This window comes from Delphinus delphis, chromosome 2 (genome assembly GCF_949987515.2).
Source record: "Delphinus delphis chromosome 2, mDelDel1.2, whole genome shotgun sequence".
In the NCBI taxonomy this organism is placed as follows: domain Eukaryota; kingdom Metazoa; phylum Chordata; class Mammalia; order Artiodactyla; family Delphinidae; genus Delphinus; species Delphinus delphis.
Window position 1 is genome coordinate 27446332 of NC_082684.1, and position 17394 is coordinate 27463725.

Genomic DNA, 17394 nt, shown 5'->3' on the forward strand with positions numbered 1-17394 from the left:
GAAGCCCTCAAGCAGCCTCTTGAAAAAGCAATCTCACTTTCTTAACGCCTACTGACTCCCTGGCCCATAACAATTTGCTTCTGCTGCCACTCTTTAATAATTGACTATTCTCACTGTGATCCCCAAAGACCACCTTGCTGCTTTAAGCCCAAGTATCTGAAACTGTTGACAACCCTTACTTATTGGGACTTCCCTCTCCCTTGGTTCCAGGACACTGCTCTCTTCTGACTGTCCTCCTCCTTTCTCTCCTTCTTTCATTCCTTCTCTCCTGCCCAGCTAGTCACTGGTAGGCTTGCTCAGGGTAGCATCCTCGGGTCTCTTTCCTTCTCAGTTCTACTTCTCTTCTCGGGTGATCTCGTGTATTCTCATGGCTGCAATTAACATTATGATGATGACATTCAAATCTGTATCTTTAGTCAAGTGTCTCCTGGACACCAAATCCGTAATTCCAAATGCCTTGCAGACATCTTCACTAGGATATCCCACAGGTGCTTAACACTCAACAAAACACAGCTCGTTATCTTCTCCCAAAACCTGTCTGGCTTCCCATTATTCTTCATCTTCGAAAACCCCAAGCGCTCGTCTCCAAAGCTAGAAACACTCTCTTTACCACCTCCCCAATCCATCACGTTACCAGATCTCTTTCTCTCTTTGTTTCTCTTTAATCCAGCCTTTCTTCTATATTCCCTTTTGAGGTAAAATTTATATATTTAATGAAATGGACAGACCTTCAGTGTACTATTTGGTGAGTCTTGATACATCCCTGTAACCCACACTCATACCAACACACACAGAACATTTCCATCACCCCGGAAAGATCCCTCGTGCCCTCCCTGGCAAATACCCTGCTCCCTGCCGCCTCACCCCCAGACAACTATTATTCTTATTTCTTATCCCGTAGATCATTTTTGCCTATTCTAGAGTTTCATATAAATGGAAGCATACACTCTTTTGAGTCTGGCTTCTCTCATTTAGCATGTTTTTGAGGTTCATCCACCTATCTTTATTTTTTGTTTTAAGATAGGTTTACTGAGGTATAATTTACATAAAGTTTACCCTTCTAAATTATAAAGTTTGATGAGTTTTGACAAATGTATAGTTATTTAAGTGCCATCACAGTCGATATGCAGAACAATTCTATCACAAGTATTCCCTTTGCCACTCTGCAGTCAGTCCTCACTCCCCATTCACCAGCAATCACTGATCTGACTTTTGCCCTTTCCAGAAAGTCAAATCAATGGGGTCACACAGTATGTAGCCTTCTGAGAGGGGCTTCTTTCACTTAGCGTTGTGCGTTTGAGATTTATCTATGTCGTCACACATATCAGTAGTGTAATTCATTCCTTTTACTGCTCAGTAGTATTCCATTTTATGGACCACAATTTGCTTATCTGTTCAACAGCTGATAGACATTTGGGCTGCTTCCAATGTTAGGCGATTATGAATAAAACTGCTATAAACGTTCGTGTAAAGGTATTTGTGTGAACGTATGGTTTCATTTTTCTTGGGTCAATACCTATGAGTGGGAGTGCTGGGTCACATGACTGAGTGTATATTATCACTGGGTACCTCCTACCACCAAATCATTTCCCTAGCACTAGTCTCTCCCCACTGTAGTCCATTCTCCATGTGGCCATCAGAATTACCTTTCTTTTTTTTTTTTTTTTTTTTTTTTGGCGGTACGCAGGCCTCTCACTGCTGTGGCCTCTTCCGTTATGGAGCACAGGCTGTGGACGCGCAGGCTCAGCGGCCATGGCTCACGGGCCCAGCCGCTCCGCGGCATGTGGGATCTTCCCAGACCGGGGCACGATCCCGTGTCCCCTGCATCGGCAGGCGGACTCTCAACCACTGCACCACCAGGGAAGCCCAGAATTACCTTTTTAAGACACACACCTAACAGTCAGAAAGACAGGCAGTGAATTGGCCCAGCAACAGACGCTGATGTCAAGTTGGTTCCTGGAGGATTTTAAATTAGGCACTTCTAATAATGTCGTACAGTATTCCCTGTGTTATAATTCTGTCACACCAAGCTTTGGGTCAAGTCATGATAAAAGTTAAAGGAAAAATAATAATCCTGTTGTTCCACTGCTCAAACAACTCTGATGGCTGTTTATTGTCTGCAGATAAATTTAAATGTGCCAGTCCTCTACAATCGGTCCCCAAACTACTTCCATAACCTTATCACTCGTCACCTCATCCAACTCAGGCTACGTCTAGTCACACTGAACTTTCCATTTCAGAACATGCCACATCGTGTCATGACACTGTATTTTGCATGTCATATTCCCTCTGCTAGGAATGGCTTTCCCTGGCTCCTCTAGGCATAGCTGGTAACTCCTGGTGTATTCCGAGAGCACCCGAGTCACTCTGCTGCTTGTGCTGTCCTGTGTCATTTCATGTCTGGTTCTCCCCACTACCCGAGGGCAGGGGCCATGTCTCGTGCACTGCTCTATAGCAAACAGTCTGCACTACACAAAGCACATAGGGAGCAATCAAGAAAATACTGATAGAAAAAAAAAAAAGAGAAGAAAAAAAATTTTTTAATTAAAAAAATTTTTAATGTAAAACACTACAATTTTTGAGAAAGACAAAATGATTTGCAGCTACTTCCCAAAAATGACCTTAACTGCAAGACTCATAATAAACTTAATACTCATAATAAAGCCACCAATCATCAAGAAAATAAGAGAAATTCTCATTAAGATTTTTACATATTAAGACATATTAAGGAAAAACTTAATAAAAGATGGTCTAGAGAGGGAGGAAGAAAAGATTTGATAGGGAAATAACAATGCATCCAGGTCCTAAGAGATTACTAAACATGTCACACCACTAGTTTTGGAATCAACCCACTAACCCGCCCCAGAAATAAAGTCCCAGCTGAAGCTGTAATCCCTGAAATTGGAAAGTGCTGACATTAGCCAGTTCTTGCTGTCAGTCAAATGCTATTGTATGAAGGAAATTCTTTTCACCTTGGCTGTGGATTGGAGTTGAAAACCTAGGGAGGAAGTCTTTATCTGGGGTCCAGAAGGAAAATCTGGAAAAAAAACCAGACCAAAATCCCACAGGAAAATGAACTAAATAAAAGAAAAAGTCCAGAGCCAATTTGTTAACTAGTCCAATAAATCAATATGGTATCTGGCTACCATATGCAAAGGTAGATTTGAGAGGAATATCTAGAACTAGGTACTGCTGATTAGAGCAGAAAGAGTACCCTTTTTTAGGCCTGATCTGCTAAAAAGGATGACATCATTTTTCCTGAGATCTAGTTACCGGAGAGCAGAAGGAGAATCCAGGATATGGAGCATGCCAAAAATGGCTGGACACATCAGAACTTGTCTTTATGTGGGTGGAAAATGAGCCAGAGAGACCTGGCTCTCACACTTGGCTTTGCCATTTATTAACAGCATGACCTGGGACAAATGATTTAACCTCTCTGAATCTGTTTTCCTTGTCTATAAAACATGAGTACTAAACACCAACAAAACTCTTAAGAGGACTAAAGGAAATAACCAATGCAGTGTGCCTGACAAACAGTAGGTGCTTTCTTCTAAGTCCCTTCTACAGTGAATTGCCCATCTAAACAGGAGCACGAGATAAGCCAGAAAAGAAAACTATCTCAAAAAGTGAACTGTTTGATGACTTTCATTATTTTTCTTGTTGGTCAAGTAGTTTCCATTACAAAATGTATGCTGCCTACTTCCATCCCTCCAACAAATATTTACGGACACTCCCACTTTAAGGATGTCAGCTTACCCTGTGAAATGGTCTTAAACAATACCAGTAAAAGACCAAACCAGCAACCATCCAACATAACACGGTATACTGAGCACGGTTTGTCCTGAACAAAGATGTCACTGGTCTTACCTAAACAAGGCCAGTCTGATCAAGTCTACAAGTGGCAGGACAGCTGGTTCATACGCTCTCAGGCTAGAGAGGACCATGGTCATAGCCTGTCACTTCAGCCATCCTCACACACATAGATGAAACCACTGTCAGCAGCAGCATCTTTAAAGGATAGCTAACATCCTGTTTGGGGCTGTTTTTCTCCAACTGTTCAAAAAAAACAAAACAAAAAGCTGCTCTCATAGCCAGTAATCTCACAGCGCCAATTTCCTAAGCAACCCTATTTATAGGGCTGCTGTTTAAGCATACACTTCACATGGTACCACATTTTCAGAATTCTGAAGGCAGTAAAAATTAGACTGTCAAAAGTCTGTTTTATTGGGAGAGGCATCAAAAGTTCTACTGATCAAGAGTCTTATGACCAAGATGACTTGATTGCCAAAACCCATCTTCTGACCCCCTTTCTCCAAGCTGAGTCTCTTTCATCTGAGTTCTCCCACTCAGTAGCTCTAGAACCTGAGGCAAGGGTCTTAATTTCTCAGGGCCTCAATTTCTTTATATGGATTAATTATTCTCTGAGGTCCTTTCCGGATGTACAAATCGATTAAAAAGCATCAAATGGCTAAGTTTCTGGTAGTTTGTGAGGGTTCCTAAGCCTACATTTAAATGCTATTAATACAATGCAGGTATCTGTATATATCATCCCATGTAAAATTTGGTTTGAGAGGAACAAACTCATGATCTACACCCTGAACACAGCAGGCACTGAGAAAAGTTAACTACATAAATAAACAAAGGAATGGGAATGTTGACCGTACCTGGATACAAAGCTGGACACTACAGGTGGGAGGGTGGGAAAGAAATCATAGGCCAGAAACACTTAGATACGATGGAATGCTTCTGGCAAAGATCCATGTAATGTGGAAAGGCAGAAACAACAACCAAAAGAATATAGTGAACCCCATCACCAGACTATTAGCTTCCTCTAAAACACCAATGCTCTGTTCAAGCCAAATTCTTCTGGGAAGCTCTCAATTCCTGTTTACTCTAAAACAAGTGAAAAACAAAAGAAAAAACCCAGATTATTCCTTGTAACTTAAACCCCGGGGGAGGCTGGGAACCAGTGGGAGGCAAAGAGATTCACACAAATAGACACACGTATACAAAATCATTTCTGATGGGGGGAAGTTAACGAAGCACACAAAATCCCAGGGCTGACAGGAAGTGGAATTAGAACCACAAAAGCCAAGAAGATAGTCAACAGTTTAAAAAACTCCAGATGCACTCAGTTTATTAAAACTGAACACAAGCAGGGAGGGGGCTGGAGACCCATGGCTGATGAAATAGTCTTAGGCGGCATTTCACTGAGTCAGAGAAAGTCACTGCTTCTCTCACATCAGAACTTCTAATGCCATTAAGGTCAAGAAATTCTTAAGCTTCCAAAAGGCAATCTGGTAATGAAATGAAATAGAAAAGGAAACATTCAGAAGAGCTTGTGATGATTTCCAGAACAGAGATTTTTACATTAAGAGCTACTAGAAGTTTACTCTCACAGAAGAGCCAAGTAGATGTAGAAAAGAAATGTTTAATTTTTTTTTAATCTAATAAGGTTTTTGCAGTTGGAGTCGTATTTCCCACACTCCCTCCTCAAAAAGTCTGCAATAATTCTAAGAGCCCCTGGCCCTTACCACACCAGATCCATTGGGAAGCCTACTGTCAGGCCACCAAAAGGCAATTAAATCAAGACCAATCATTCATTCAACAAACATTTCCCGGACATCCTTCAATAGCAAAAAACGCTGCTATGCACAGAAGGCGCAAAAACAAGGGAGACGCTGTTGCTGTCTTCAAGGAGCTTCCAGTCCAGTGGGGGAGACAGACACGTAAACAGGAACTAAAGGACATGCAGGCGTCGCTGGAGACTGAACAGAGTGCTGGGGTCGAGGTGGCTAACTCTGATGGGAAGACTTAGGGAAAACGTCACCGAAGAAGTGATACTTGACTTTATCTTGAAAAGATGTCAGTTATCTTTTAGGTAAAGTAACATGAGAAAGATATTTCAGGCACAGGATAAAGCAGGTGCAAAGGCAAAGGGTTAGGAAAAGAGATGATAAAAGGTTTGGTTCGGCAGAAACAGGGTGAGAGTGGAAGGGGAGACACAATGACTACTAAGAATTCAAGACGATAAGCTCAGTGACTACCGGTAGGAAGAGAACATAATGGAACAAGTACAGAACAGCAGGAGAGAGGAGACGCAACAGGGCACTTTGTTAGGCAAGCGTTCCTGGAGGAGACGTCAAGCTGAGTCTCAGAATATAAAGAGGAGTGTGTAGGGCAGACAGGGGCAGAGTCTAGCTGGACTGCAGGACCTACAGAGAGGCACAAAGGCATGGAGTCCTCAGTGGCACCACTGGATTCTAAGGTGTAGGAGGGGAAATGGAATTCTAGAAAAGTCAGCTGGGGTCAGATCCTTGGAAGCTCTGAAGTCCTATCAAGTATCTATTTACAAGTTAAGTCTAGGGAGCCATTTAAGGGTTTTAGAAGACATGAACATATTTGCATTTTAAGAAGATATACACATATCATAACCTCTTCTTTGCCTGTATAATTTTAGGTCCTGGTTTATCTACCATCTTCTATTCAGAGTCTCAACACTTCCCTTTGTTTAGTGCCCCTCAAGTACAAGCTGTTATGATAATCGATTAAAGAGATCAAGAATTATAATGTCTAATTATAAAAATAATAAAAAAAAACTTTTTATGGAGTACAAATAGTGCTTTGCGTACGTCATCTCATTTGCCCTTCAAGGTACACTTAGAAGGTAGGAACCATCATTACTGCCATTTTATAGTTGAGGAAACAGGATTAGAGTAACTTGCTGAAAATCAGAAAACTAATAAGGGGTACAAATGGGTCTCAAACTAAGTCTGTCAGGCTCTACAGCCCATGTTCTTTACTTCTCTGTTACGCTGTCTCCTACTGTATTCCTTTAATTATCCCCCCATCAATGACCCTACTGTGTTTTACTAACACAGCCTGCCACCTGCTGAAAGCCTGTGTGACTGCACAGACATGCATACCAGCAATCACTAAGGACTCACATCCACACAGACAGCAAACGGGGGCAGGCACCCTCGGTGCTACAGTCACAACTAGCCGGTCAGTGAGCAACAGGCTTCCTGGTCCAGTAGTTGTGATCTGCTTCTTACTCCTTCTCTGTGCAAATAGGGAATTAGGGGTGGGAGAGAAGAGAAGGGGAGGAGGAAGAGGAAGGGAAGAAAGAAGGGGTGGGGGCGGGGAACCCACCAGAAAGAAGACTAAAACAAAAAGGAGGAGCCATTGGAAAATGGGAGAAAGCACATACTGGTACCAGCCAGAGCTTCTTGGAACAGTTCCCAGTCTGGCTGCCAGAGAGCTCTGGAATATATTTGTTAGAGCTGGATTCCTGTACAGTCCGTTGCAGACTTTTTCTGATTGCGCTCTGACAAAGAGACCCACACTTTAGTTACAATCCCTGCTTCCCACACCGAAAGCTAGTTAGTCCTCAGGGGACCTCCAACTAAGTTCACCACCGGCCTCTTCATACGCTACGCGAGTTTAGAAAGAAATAAAAGTCCACCACATACCTTTTACTCTTGTAGAATCACTAAGCCTCTCTACCCCAGTATCCCATCCCAATTTCCCAAGCCCCTTTTCACAAAATATGTTAAGCTTCTTGAGTCTCCTTACCAAAACAACTGCTGCGATGAGGAACAAAAGTTTTACAGGCTGTGGCAATAGCTAGTTCAGCAGAGATTATAGTCTTAATGATCAGGTCTTCTACATGGGCCATCAATGCTACAAAAGAAAAAAAACCACTATAATGCATGGATTAGGACTGGATTCCAGAACACAATATAATTATAACAGCACATGTGCTCATTCAAAGAAGTCTCCATGTGGCAGTCTTACAAATGGGTGCTCCAGGAGAAGGCATGTCTGTGAACAGAGGGACACAGGCAAGAATGGAGGTGCTGGGGGATGTACTCAAGTGGTCTCCTATGACAAGAGATAGACACAGACTGGAAAAGGAGCCTTCCCCGCTTCTCACTCTCCTCCTCTCACCCTTCCCTTTGTGGACTGAGATAGGCCTTTCGGCACACTGCTTCCCATTCTGCTCAAGGCTCAGCGACAGTGTCCATTTTGATTCCAAGCCTTTGTACTCAAACTTGACACTGTCCATTCTCCAATTCATCAAGCAGGAATGAAAGAGATTGCCTTAGGAAAATGTGAACTCAGGGCCAATATGGAGATAGACAATTTGTTATGTAAAAAGCTGACCATATTTTAGTGAGCAGTTCGACATTCAAGAAGGATAAATTCCCTAAAAACTAAAGGAAAAAGTTGTCTTCCAAACTAGAAACAAGAGAAGGGATTTGGGGAGCCATGGTAAGTAAGCCTGTTGTTCTCCATCTTGTAAAGGGCAGGAAAAATTAACACCAAGAACAATGATCCCATCAGACATCTCAGCAACACTATTAGAATTCGAGAGAATGACTCCTGGTTAGAGATAATAGTACAGTTATACGAAGAAGAGAAGTCAAAAAGGAAAAAGCCCTGGTACTCACCAGTTGTATCTTTGCCTTCCTGTTTCAGATACCTAAGCATAGCACTCATGCTCCATTTGTTCCCATAATCCTCCACTTCCGGATCATCACAACTAAAACAAATTCATGAATCAATGTCACATATGCAACTAGGCCTGGCTCTAGAAACAAGATTTTTTACAAATAGCCTTCTTTCCTTATCGGTCTTTAGAAAAATATTCCCTTTGCTGACTTCCACTCACCCACTTTTTCTTGGTCCTTTTTGTCATATACGCTTTTGTACTAGTTTCTTCCATTGAAATGAAAATGCATATAACTTGCCTTAATGAGGTGGGTAGGGGAAAGGAAGGCAAATTCCTCCTTAACCAAACAATTATGCATCATGAACCAGTAGAAGAAATTTGTGAGAGAATGTAAACAAATTTAAGAATGGCTACAAAACATTAACACATTGAAATGCTTGGGGATACTAACCTTGTCTTTGAGGTAAATGTCACATGAGCCCACAAACCGGCCTCTAATGCCATTTTCAGACCAGAACTGAGTCTAGATGGGCTAGTAAGCTAATGTAGCGCAGCATTTTAATGAGTTAACCCTGGACAGAACTGCGCTGGCCTCTGAAGCGAGCTCCCTTCTATCTAGTGATAGACACGGCTTTTTTGGATACCTTTTGAGGTATCACCCAAGGGAGAATGCACTAGAGCAACAACAGAAGTAATGAAGTACACCACCACTACAGCAACAAAGTGGCAAACAGGGCACATTCCCAGATTGTTGGAAGGGTCTTGCAATCTGAAACCTGTATTTTACAGCTGCCCCCTTATTCTCTATCACCACCCCGCAACCCACCAGCTGCATCTTTGCTCATCTTCCAAAGTGCAAGATATTGCATCTTCAACCAATTCCTAACACCGGTCACAGGACACGCAATGAAATCTATATAGCTTCAGCAACTATGCCATCACTTCCAGATTCCTTTCTTTTTTTCCTTGGACCTTCTAGGCACCTATTTTTAGTCTGAGTAGAAAGTAACTGTTTGGGTTTCTTTTTTATTTTTCCAGTTTCTGGCAAAATTATCAGGATGAAAGAAAACACAGCAGAAAGAATATTTCCACACAGCTGGGCTGGTACTCCGTTCCACTGAATCTTTTTCTGAGATGGCCTCATTTCTTTTTTTATTTAATTTATTCCTAACGTTTTTCCCCCCGATCATAAAAGTGTTTCTTTTAGAAAAACTTAGGAAATAACATAAAAGTACAGAGAAGAAGACAGACATCCCCCACCCAAAATCCCATCCATTATAGTTAAAGACTGTTAACATTTTAAGATATATCCTTCTAGTTTTCTTCTCTCCCACACCCCCTCGGGGGGGAAAAAACAGCTTTAGTTATCTTACATATTCAAAAAAGAAATTAAATTGCATGTACTGTGTGGTAACTTGCTTTTTCCACCTGACAATGTACAGTGATGCACATTCTTGTTTCTAATCTTGTGTATAAGTCCTTTATTTCTTAAGGTTAAGCTCCTAGAAACAGAATTACTGGGTCAAAGGGCACAAGCATTTTTGAAGCTTTTGATACATTTTGCCAAGTGCCGAAATGACCTAATTTCTTGACTTCGAAAAAGTTCCATATGCCTATAAAATTCCTACCTCTAAGTCAAGTGAGGGAACTTGACAATGAGGCAGACGAAACTCGGGAAGGAAGGCATATTTTGGTGGAGAAAAGGGACATTGTAGGTGGGCAAGCAATAGAGAAGCTGTAGCAGGTAAGCCTCAGAACTACATGAAATGACTCCAATAGCTCTAAGTTACATGGATATGAGCGTAAAGTTTTCCTCCAGTGCAACAAGTTAACTTTGCACTTCTCCAATGTCTGCCTCGGAGACCGACTTCCCTGGCTCCTGGCTCAGGCGCAGCCAGTACCTGACATAGTCTCCACTCTTCTTATTCACACTGTAATTGGTCAGGTGCATGAACTGGTTCCGAATATTCTTGGTTCCTTGGTCATATCGTACGGTGGCAAACCTGAAAGAAAAGGCACAGGTTAAATGTCAGGAACAGGGCTTCGATAAAATACAGGATCAATGAGATGTTAATGCAGGGAGGTGGCATCCTCCTCAAATGCTGAGTGCTTATTAAGTGCCAACCCCCACGCTAAGTGTTTCATGTACAATATCACATTTAATTCAATCATTAAAGCAATTCTCTGAAGGAGGTACCATTATGTCTAATTTTTAAAACAGATATGAACATTAAAATATGATCTGGAAGATTAAGTGACTTGCCCCAAATCACACTGACTCCAAAACCCACGTTCTTAACCACGAGATGCTGCTTTTTTGATACAGAACCTTAGACGGATAGGAAAGATGAAAAGTGAAAACAAAGTTATTCACAGTCAAGGAAACCGTGTATAGGATGCTATGGACGATGGGACATTAGCCTGTCAGGAAACACCTGAGTGCCTACACAGTGCCTGGTACTAAAGCATTCTATGGAAAATATTATGCGAAAAGAAAAAAAGGACAGCATAATAATATAAAGACTTAGAACTCACATCCACAGGAAAAAACAGAACTGACCTATAAAATTAGGAGAACAATAATGGCAGCATTAACAGCATACAAAGCCTAAGTCTGCAGAACAGCATAAATACGAGTGTAGAGTGGATTAATTCCTGAATTTGGAATGACGGCAGAAAGGGGGATTAAACACGGAGCCCACTGAAAACAGAGCAGCAATTTGATATCCTGGACTGTTGTCAAAAGAAGACCGAAGTACAAAATATATGTGCCTCTGAAGGAAGTAGCCGAGGAAAGAGAAAACTTTCCAGTGATGCTCAGCATCAACAAAAGTACACTCGAGGCGAACGGTTATGGTAAATATCACCCCCTGTTTACATACCACGCTAACCGTATCACCCTTCACTAAAGTGGTTTTCCCCACAGGCACAACCAAGTGTGTGAAAAAAAATCCTGGAAGGCCACAAGTTTATTTTCACATGATTTACAAATTATTTACATGTGCTTACTCAGACTATGAAGTCAACGTGAATTTTTACCACATTGAAGGGCAGCATTTAAAATTTTTCTTCTCCTCTATTTCTTCTCATTCACCCACTATCTCTGCTCCCTAATTCCCTGTACTAGAAATCTACAAGAGCCAAAGAAAGAAGAGTGGAAAAAGGAAAAATAAAAAAAACAAACCAAAAAAGAAACCCCAAAACTAAAATAAACAAACATGAGGCCAGGAAGAAGGATGTGGACAAAGAGAAAATGTTGACCAGGCATGTATGGCTAAGGGGCAAGAGTCTGATGAGCATGACGTCTATGCATGAGAAGGACCTCAGATTTTCCAGAAACTTCCGGCAGTTATCACTTAACTTCACCCATGTCACTCCGTGGTGGGTAAACCTTACCTATACATCCCAATCTTCCTTCGTCAGAGATTCTCCAATCAAGCAGGAAATAGTCATTCTCTGAATTCTTGTGAAATGCGAAGGGGGCCCAGGCAGGCCTCACAGAGGCTGCCTGCCTCAACCAGACATTACCTCACAGTGACATACCACCTGCCATCTCTCCCCCAAAATAATGATTTAGAGGGAGGGAAAAGGTTCTGCTTCAGAGAAAGAGGTTTTTCTTCTCTTTTAAATACAAGTACCTGATCTAATTTGGTCAACATGAAAAGACTGGCAAAGGCCTGGCAGTTAACTGTAAACTGGTACCCAACACATCTGTCATTCTTATCCTCCTTTTTTCAATAGGACTGCATCTCTAAAAAAAATAAATTTTCTTCTTCCTAGTCTTCCTTTTAGCTGGGACATTTATATTCTGAAACTCAGGAAGGACAAGATCATTAATGTTACATTTCTTCTAAGTATAAGAAGAAGTAAGAATTAGAGAAAACAGAAACAAAAAACTAAGCTCAGTGGAAAAGTTACCCAAAAGGGCAAAAGTGCTACACTCTTTATTTCAGTCAGCTGAACAAGGAATGCAGAAGACCATGTAGAGGAAAGGCAGGTGTATATGCTCATCTTTCCTCCTAACGCAGGAAGAGCTTACGGTTCTCACTAAAATCTGGATTAAACAAACCACATTCAGCTCTGATCACCATTTTCCAACATTTTCTTCTTATTTTCTAGATCAGAGGTCCCATTAGTCTTAGATCTGGCCTACTAATCAAGTTCTGATTAACCTACAAAGGTTGTTTTTTGTTTTTTAACTTGGCCAGCATTTAAAATTCAGACCTTCCTTCCTGAAGCCCAGTGGCAGCCAGGGCCCATGTGAGGAAGATGGTGGACAGGATGGGAAGGCAGCCCAGAGGCAGTACAAGGAGGTTATCTAAGCAGGGTGGTGCCCCACAAGGGTCAAAGTCCACACAAGGAGGGCATCTGAATGGGGTAGTGACAGGGAGGTTGGGAGACTGGCTACATACAAGGGAACTGAGTAAATAAATATGTTGAAGATAATAGAAGTCAGATTTCTCACTGTTGGAAAAAAGATAAAAAATATGGAAAGGGAAAAAGCTAGAATGAATGCTGTAGTTTTGAGCTAGAATTGGAGGTATTTGTATGAACTCCTGATTTTCAATATAGAGATACAGAAATAAATATAGATGTAAATGTGTATGTATGTGTACAGGTACGTATATCTATACACGTATTTCCTAGGTATGTCCATTGCAAGGACCTGATAGCAGAGACACCCCAGAACAATGAGCATATCCAGCACCTGGATCTGTATGTCTAAATACTATCCTCCATTAAAAGCAACCACTGCTCCTTGGAGAAAATAGTTGATTCCAGGCTGGGACAGAGAAAGAAGATGAGCCTGAAATATCTTGTGCTCAAAGAATGAGGGGACATGTGAGAAGGACACAAAAGTCAGCTTAAACGGGCTCCCATTGGCCAAATCTGGGACAATTTGAGCATCAAAATAAATCACGATAGTAAAGGATTACAACCCATTAAATAACACAGGAATCCTTAAGTCCACATTGGTGTATATAAACAAATGAATAAATGAACAGGATGGAGAGAAAACTCTTCCTGGGAGTAAAATGCCAAATAATAAAAGTAAAAGAAATGATGGAATTAGAAAATCATTATTCCACCACCATCACAGTAATAATTCATTCAGGCAAGAAACATCAATGAATATTAAAATTGTTGGGTGAAAGTGAGATGAAGAATGAGATTCTACATGGTCTCAAAGTATCTCTTCATAAGATATTTATTAATTACAGAGGGGGAAACAAAGTAAATTTACAGTGGAGAAATCTGCCAGACATTGTCTTAAGTGCTCAAACACCACTAAATAGTTATCATGTACCATCGGATCTAATGCAGTGAGAACATGGCATCACTTCTGTGACATTCTGGCCAAAAATACATAACCTCAGTCTAATTATGAAAAAATATCAGACAAACACAAATTGAGGACCATTCTACAAAATGACCAGCCTAAATCTTAAAAAATGCTAAAGTCATGAAAGTCAAGAAAAGACAGAGTAAATGTTCCAGATATAAGGAGACTGAAGAGACTTGACAACTAAATATAACATGTGATCCTGGATTTGGAGCTTTCTGTTATAAAGAACATTATCAGGACAGATGGCCAAATTTGACTGTGGTCTCTAGAGGAAAGTTAAAAGGCAGTTCTTCATACTATTTTTACAGCTTTCCCATAACTTTGAAATGGTTTCAAAATTGAAAGTTTACAAACAAAAGTTTCTCAATAAAAATCTAGATTTTTCAGCCTCCCTTAAAAAACCAGAAGATCTGGCAATACCACCTGTCTTGGTCCATTCAGGCTGCCGTAACAAAATACTATAAACTGCATAAACTGTGTAGCTTACAAATAACAGAAATTTATTTCTGTTGGCTGGAAGTCCAAGGTCAAGATGCAGGCAGACAGACAGCACCTTCCTGCTGTGTCCTCACAGGGTGGAAGGGGTAAAGAATCCCTCCAGGGCCTCTTATATTAAAGGGCACTAATCATATTCATGAGGGCTCCACCCTCATGACCTAATCACCTCCCAAAGTCCCCATTTCCTAATACCATCACCTTGGGGGTTAGGATTTCCACATATGAACTCGGGAGGTAGCATTCAGACCACAGCACTACCACATATCAATGACTTGCTGCCAATGAATAGTAAATACCCTTTAGGTGGGACATGTGATCTCTGGTTCTCCAGTCTCCACTGGGCCAAACTTTTCAGTGAATGTCCTTGTAAGCATTTAAGTTTGTGACTTGTGATTTAGATCTTCACATATCAAATTTCACCCTATTTAGGTCTGAAAGCTTCAACACAATTTCTTTATTAGAAACACCTAAAAGAGGTAATTCTCTACTAGGTAGCCCACAACCAAGTTTGCAAACACTGCTCCTAACACATACTGAAATGTACACGATGAATTAAGTCTTGAACCTCCCTCTTAATGAAATCAAGATTTAGGAAAAGCTCTCATGACAGAATTTCATAGCCTTGACCTTTAAACAAACAAACAAACAAAAAGAACAAAGGAATGGGGGGGGTTCCTACTTTCTTTGTAAATCTGAAACCCTGAGCTCTATTTCACCACCTATGATGAACAGAGAACTATATGCCCTTTTTCTCTCTTTTTTTGCCACATTAAGATATATATAGATTACCTTTTCTTAAATCAAATTCTTAAATCAAAAACTACATTTCCTTTTTGCTTTCTAATGTTTCTTAGTGAGAATCAATACAATGATGATAATTGTCTCAAACTCTTGAATGTGTATGTGAAGGGAGGGTTTCAATGTTAGACATACGGTAGGCACCTGATAAGCACTAACCGAAACTACAGCTGAGTTGCTTGTTCAGGAACTTTACCAACATGGAACTCAAACAAGAAGGGAAGCAGAGTTAGTGGGGTCTTTGGAACTCTCTTCCCCCGTTCAAAAACGACTTTGTTCTTCTACGAATACGACACCATAGTCAGAGTTATGGAGAGTCTAGATGTAGGACAGTTAAACCGAACCCCCCAACCCCGCTTTGATAGCTACATGTTCTAACAAACATTCACTACAAATGTACAAAGTAAGGGAGGCCAACTCTCAGGAGACCCTGGCTGTGGCACATGTGTTATCTTTCAGCAGGTGTAACCATTCGGCGCCAGAAAGGCCTGGAGGATGAAGAGACAGCACCTTAGGCAGCCTTGCCAGGAGCCACTGGGTTTCATCCTGGCCTGACCCAGAAAAATCTCATGGAAGAGAACAAGAGGCCCAAGAGCCCTCTGATCTGCTGTCAGCCAGCTGCGGCCGGGAGACTGCCAAAGCGCTGCAGTGACTAGGCAGCGCCCTGCGGAGCCGTCTGGGAGGGGATTACCAGCCTGATCCCCTGGTCTTCAGAGCCAGAAATGACTCAAACTTCACAAACAGCAAGGGCCTGCCAGGGAGGGTGACAATGAGCACTGGAGAGGGGTTTCTTCCCCTTGTTGGTGTCTCTTCCCCCTCTTGCTGCTATGGCAGATTCTGGACAGTGTGCAGCCTGTGAGGTAATCTGAATTCCTTGGCAACCGGCAAGTACCTGAATTCTTTCAAAACCACAGGAATCCAGCAGAGAAAAGGTAAATATCCCTGCGGAGCCAGTGTTAATTAGCAAGGAAGGCTACTGAAGAAGTAACTGGGGGTGGGGAGGAAGGCAGAGGCATTACAAATGCTTTGGGATCTCTTCTGAATTTCCACTGAATAATATGGCTGAGTAGAAGAGAGGCGGTCCCTGACCCGGGCCTTCTCAGTGTCCCATCTTCCCAACCCACCGTGCGGATGGATCTCTCCCAGTTCTCTGGACGGGCACTTTCATTTCCCTGCAGCTGACAGTGCTACCTATCTTTGGGTCTCTAATAGCACATTTGATTTTCAACTCAATTTTGTTTTAATTTTTTTCAACTTTTAATTTTTCCTGTTTCAGTGAAAATTTGGCTATTAGCTTTGTCTCAAAAAAGGGCCTCGTCAAATCATTTAGACCACACACTGGATCCACCTAAAACTGTAAAATCCAGAACAAAGTCTTTTTGGATTCCACCTCTGTCAGGAAAAAAACCCTACACCATTTTGGTAGAGAAAAGCACCCCTCTCTGGAAACTTGAGCGCCCCCTGCTGGTGTAAAACAGTAACATACACGTGAAACTCAAAAAGTAGGAAGGGGCAAACACTGGACTCAAACACCACTAAGACAATTTTTTAAAACGTCTCAATATTGTGCCCACGTATAAGAAAATAACGAGAGTCTTTCTACCTCCTATGTTAATAAAGCAAGGACAACTGAAATGATTAATCTAGAAAGAAACTATTTAGGGTCTTTTTCTTTAGTAAATTTAAGAAGGTAAAGAATTTACACAAAATTCTTACTTCACAGAACCGTCTTATGAAATCAACTTAATCTTTCTGTCATTAAACATGCATTCTGAGGCCCCAAACAGAAGTGATATGGGATAAGACCCTTCTTTTCTGAAGAAGGAAACCAATTGCACTGCCACCAGTTCTGTCTCTTTAGGAAAGATTATGGTTTTCCTTTTTGAGCCTCAAAGTAAAATGGTCTAGTGATCTCATCCCAAACTGATTACCTTCAGTAATGTCTATTTAAAACAAACGTGACCCAAGATTACTAGAGGCTGCAGATCTGGAGATGCTGTAGACTATTGTTGAAAGTAATGACACAGTCGAATGGCTTCTGAGGATTAAAAAGCAGGAGATGAGTGCCAAGACACACAGTGGTTAAGACACAGGGACTTAGGCACATGGAAGTTATTGTGCAGAGCAATGCACCCCTGCAGGACTGGCTAATAGCCTGTCATAATGTACTACTGTAAAGCTTTTATATTCGCCTATACTTTTAGGTAAAGTAGCCAAAACCCTGAAAATTCTTTTTCTTTTGTTTCACAGTTTAATCCAAATTTCTAAAAATTTGTTTTCCAAATTATTCTAAGAA

At 41.3% G+C, this 17394-nt stretch overlaps 1 protein-coding gene across 7 annotated transcripts in view; it reads right to left on the bottom strand.

Annotated features, from left to right (window-relative positions):
• The window catches only part of TTLL5 (tubulin tyrosine ligase like 5), a 305725-nt gene that overhangs the window by 237879 nt on the left and 50452 nt on the right, over positions 1-17394 (bottom strand). For all 7 annotated transcript variants that reach the window (XM_060004157.1, XM_060004152.1, XM_060004154.1 and 4 more), the window contains exons 10-12: positions 10357-10458; positions 8454-8545; positions 7576-7683 (exon numbers count right to left, since the gene is read on the bottom strand). In XM_060004157.1, the coding sequence (XP_059860140.1) occupies positions 7576-7683; positions 8454-8545; positions 10357-10458 (302 nt within the window). The remainder of the gene's footprint in view (positions 1-7575; positions 7684-8453; positions 8546-10356; positions 10459-17394) is intronic.